Genomic DNA, 3,975 nt, shown 5'->3' with positions numbered 1-3,975 from the left:
TTCTGTCAACAAATTGTAAGTTTCAGTGGCAGATTTTCCAAGTTTTGTGAGGAATTTGATGTTAGCACGTTGTTCTGCATTAGCACTCAGCATTATTCCGACGGAGCTCAGAAACACGATCCGCTTCTAACAATGGTCGCGGCCAGACTAACCGATGCACGTGAATGAAACTTTGTGTGACGGTAGAGGGAAGTCCAAGGGTCAATGCCCTACCCTCCTCTTCGTCAATGACGTGGCCGGAAATGAGTCATAAAAGTAATCCGGGTTCTTTATTGCCACACCTTGTATGCATATCAAAATTCATGTAACTGTCCTGTACCTGAAATGTATGGATTTGACAGACATATCATGCAAATAATGCATTAAAAGTTTGAGTGGTTAGGGTATCCTTGACCTAAAACAGTTATTGACTTTCTGAACATTATACATAGTCCTATTTTGTATTTAAAAACAGTAAGATGGATATGTCCCAAAGAGTCGGTAATTACGTTAATGTACCGTCATCACAAACTTTAGATCTTATTTTTGCCCTACTCTGTCACAGTAGAAGGCCTGATAAGGAGAACCAAGCTCAAGCATTTGAATGTGGTGTTAAAAATATGAGTAATGAAGGAAATAAAGTAGTGATTTAAATGTGAGTCACGTGACAGTCTTTATAAAAGAGATCCATGTGTAGCAAAATTTCTTCATCTCAGTATTCTGTATTCATGAAATAATACCTCTTCCATCTTTGCATCTTCTGAATTTATTTGCATTAAAACTATTGAGAGAATATTGCAGTATCTTATTCTTTTTTTGTAAGAAGGAATATTTTACATAAGTAGTAAAAGATTTTTGTTTATTGCCCAGAATGCTCAGCTTTATTAAAATTGTGAAGTAAGTAAACTTTTTAACAATAATTTGGAACAATGAAGATAAAGCCAAAAGTAATGTGCTTAATTAAGCACCACACCATGAAGACGTTTTTGGGAGTGGAAGTATAGCTCTGCCAATTTTAACATGGGCACCAGAACTATCAATGTCATGCCCCTACCACTATATCCCTGCTGAATCAGCCTGTTAGCCACTGTGAGCACCAGAGAAGAGATAAGTCTTCTACCCCCACCAGGAATCAAATCCCTGATTCCTGACTGAGGAATCAGGATTTGATTTCTGGCAGGTGCAGAAGACTTTTAGCTTCTCCATCACATCCAGACCAATTACAAGGCCCACTCACCACTCATCCTCTTATACAGTTGGTAGAAGGGGTTGTTTTCCCAGGAGTAAAGCAGCAGGGATTTGCAGTTGAGCACTCACCTTCATCTTGTGCGTAGGTTAAGAATGGTGGAGCTATACCTCCAGTACCCAAAATGTCTTCATGGTGTGGTACTTAATTAAACTCAGGAACAACTGTACCTTTACCTTTAACTTTACTGTTACAAGTTATTCAAAATTCCACTTGCTTTCACAATTAGATACATTTTGGTAAAGCTGAGGATTCTAGATCATAAACACAGTTCTGTTACTATGTATGTAAAATATTCCATCTTATGGGAGAAACAATACTGCAGTGTTCTGTCACAGATATTAATGCAAACTAATCCAGAAGATGAGAAGAAGAAAGATAAAGAAGTGAAGTTGTTTAATCCGTATGTTTGAGGGCATGCATGGATACATTCTTTGTGTCACATGATTTCTGGATATGTGAAAATAAATATGCAAGAAGCTGGGCCACCCCAGCTCCCATCTGTGTGTGCATGTGGGCCATAGTAATGTCTTATGGCCATTAAGTATGATATGTAAGATCTGGAGCTTTCACAGGGACTGAACTCAATAAAATCTTCTTGGGCTATTAGCCATGTCAGTTGGTTAAAAATTACCAATATTAATGGGGTCTGATGATAGGGACAGAGTTGTTTCATGAAACCCTAGTAATTTTTAACCAGCTGACGGATCTCATAGCCCAAGATGATTTCATCAGGTATGTTATGATAATTTTAAAGTATTTAAATCTTTTATGTAAAAAATACCTCTGCATATTAAGAAGTAGAAAACACAAGGTGTAAGTGAGACAAGATGAATGTTCCCCTCTTTGTTAACAAAATATTCAGTGTTAGTTTCTGTCTGTAAGTGCTTAATGGTGTCTTCTCCCTTTTATATCCCACCTGTAATACTATTATTAAGGTGTGGAGTTTTCACATTCTAAGCATTATCATGTTGTAATTCTGTTTCTTGATAGAATACACCAGCATTGGACTTCTCCTGGAATGAGAACTACGAACCTGAGTTTCGATTCTATGATTCCTCTCTATTGGATGCAGTTCGGGGGAACAATCGTGATGTGCACAGCTTCTTTCGTGTGTTGGCACTATGCCACACAGTCATGCCTGAGGAGAGAAATGGTATGGTATCAACAATTTGTAATGTTATGTGGGAGTTGTTTGTGCAGAAGTTACAGTGTCATGTTGCATTTTTCTCAGACAGGAACTTTCTTTTTTATTGAGAGGTCCGTACAATGTTTATTTGCTGTTCATCTTAACCTTTAAACTACTAATGCCCCCATATGGGGTCGCAAGAATAAAGTCAGCGGTACGAATGGCCCCATATGGGGTCGCAAGAATAAAGTCAGCGGTACGAATGGCCCCATATGGGGTCACACAGTCCGCGCGTGCGGACGTTATTTAAAATACATTTTTAAGGTAGAAAATAATGTCCTACTTATATAATTTTTGGCCACCATCTGCATGGAGTGTCTGTCTTCCCACCTGCGTCATCTGCCGGAATGTTGCCTTCGTGTGGAATTCTAAAAAAATCCGGAAATGCAGAGTCCGATTTCGCACTTCACGGAATTTGGTCGGACGGTCTTTCGTTTCCCACGCGAAAAGAACACACGACACCTCAATTGCGAAGTAGAGGAAGTCGGCCAGTGATGTGGTTTGGCCTTCTATAATCGAGATATCTCCGATAAAAGGGCAGGGGTTCGACCCCTGGTCGCACAGTCCGCGCGTGCGGACGTTATTTGAAATACATTTTTAAGGTAGAAAATAATGTCCTACTTATATAATTTTTGGCCACCATCTGCATGGAGTGTCTGTCTTCCCACCTGCGTCATCTGCCGGAATGTTGCCTTCGTGTGGAATTCTAAAAAAATCCGGAAATGCAGAGTCCGATTTCGCACTTCACGGAATTTGGTCGGACGGTCTTTCGTTTCCCACGCGAAAAGAACACACGACACCTCAATTGCGAAGTAGAGGAAGTCGGCCAGTGATGTGGTTTGGCCTTCTATAATCGAGATATCTCCGATAAAACGGCAGGGGTTCGACTCCTGGTCGCACAGTCCGCGCTTGCGAACATTATATACAATCCAATTTTAACATAGAAAATAAAGTTGTACTTACGTAATTTTTGGCCACCATCTGCATGGAGTGTCTGTCTTCCCACTTGCGTCATCTGCCGGAATGTTGCCTTCGTGTGGAATTCTAAAAAAATCCGGAAATGCAGAGTCCGATGTCGCACTTCTCACACTTTGTCCGGACGCCTCTTCGTTTCCCACGCAAAGAACACATACGACATCTCAATTTCGAAGTAGAGGAAGTCGGCCAATGTTGTGTTGTGACCTCCCCTATTCGAGATGGCTCCGATCTAACAGCCGGGGGTCGACCCCTGGGCCGTTGAGGGCGAGGTGGACCCCTTCCAACAAGCTCCAGCATGTTCCGCACAAGGGCGAGACGAAAATCTCTGTGTGACAATTTCGCGCCACAGGATGACAACAGGATATAACTGTTCAGAATCGTCAGATCCAGGAGATGGAAAAATAGTTTATTTGTCCATTTCCAGGTCCGACGACAGATGCCATAACTGTTTGCCATCCTGTCCGCCTTGTCCACATAACCCATGTGCTTGTTGTAATCAGCAAAAACAGCTGGTTTTATGGCATTTCCATGCTCATCACAGAAACTGCCTTCTGCTGGAGGAGAGTGCATATTTGTCAGCATG

General features: G+C 41.3%; 1 protein-coding gene across 5 annotated transcripts in view; it reads left to right on the top strand.

Moving 5' to 3' along the window:
• The window catches only part of LOC111872695 (phospholipid-transporting ATPase ID), a 242,203-nt gene that overhangs the window by 202,433 nt on the left and 35,795 nt on the right, over positions 1-3,975 (top strand). For all 5 annotated transcript variants that reach the window (XM_023866826.2, XM_023866825.2, XM_023866824.2 and 2 more), the window contains one exon: positions 2,219-2,381. In XM_023866826.2, coding sequence (XP_023722594.1) covers positions 2,219-2,381 — 163 coding nt within the window. The remainder of the gene's footprint in view (positions 1-2,218; positions 2,382-3,975) is intronic.

Source organism: Cryptotermes secundus, unplaced genomic scaffold (assembly GCF_002891405.2).
Source record: "Cryptotermes secundus unplaced genomic scaffold, Csec_1.0 scaffold374, whole genome shotgun sequence".
Taxonomy (NCBI): domain Eukaryota; kingdom Metazoa; phylum Arthropoda; class Insecta; order Blattodea; family Kalotermitidae; genus Cryptotermes; species Cryptotermes secundus.
The sequence above is the reverse complement of the archived record's forward strand: the minus strand, read 5'-3'. Positions and strand labels throughout refer to the sequence as shown.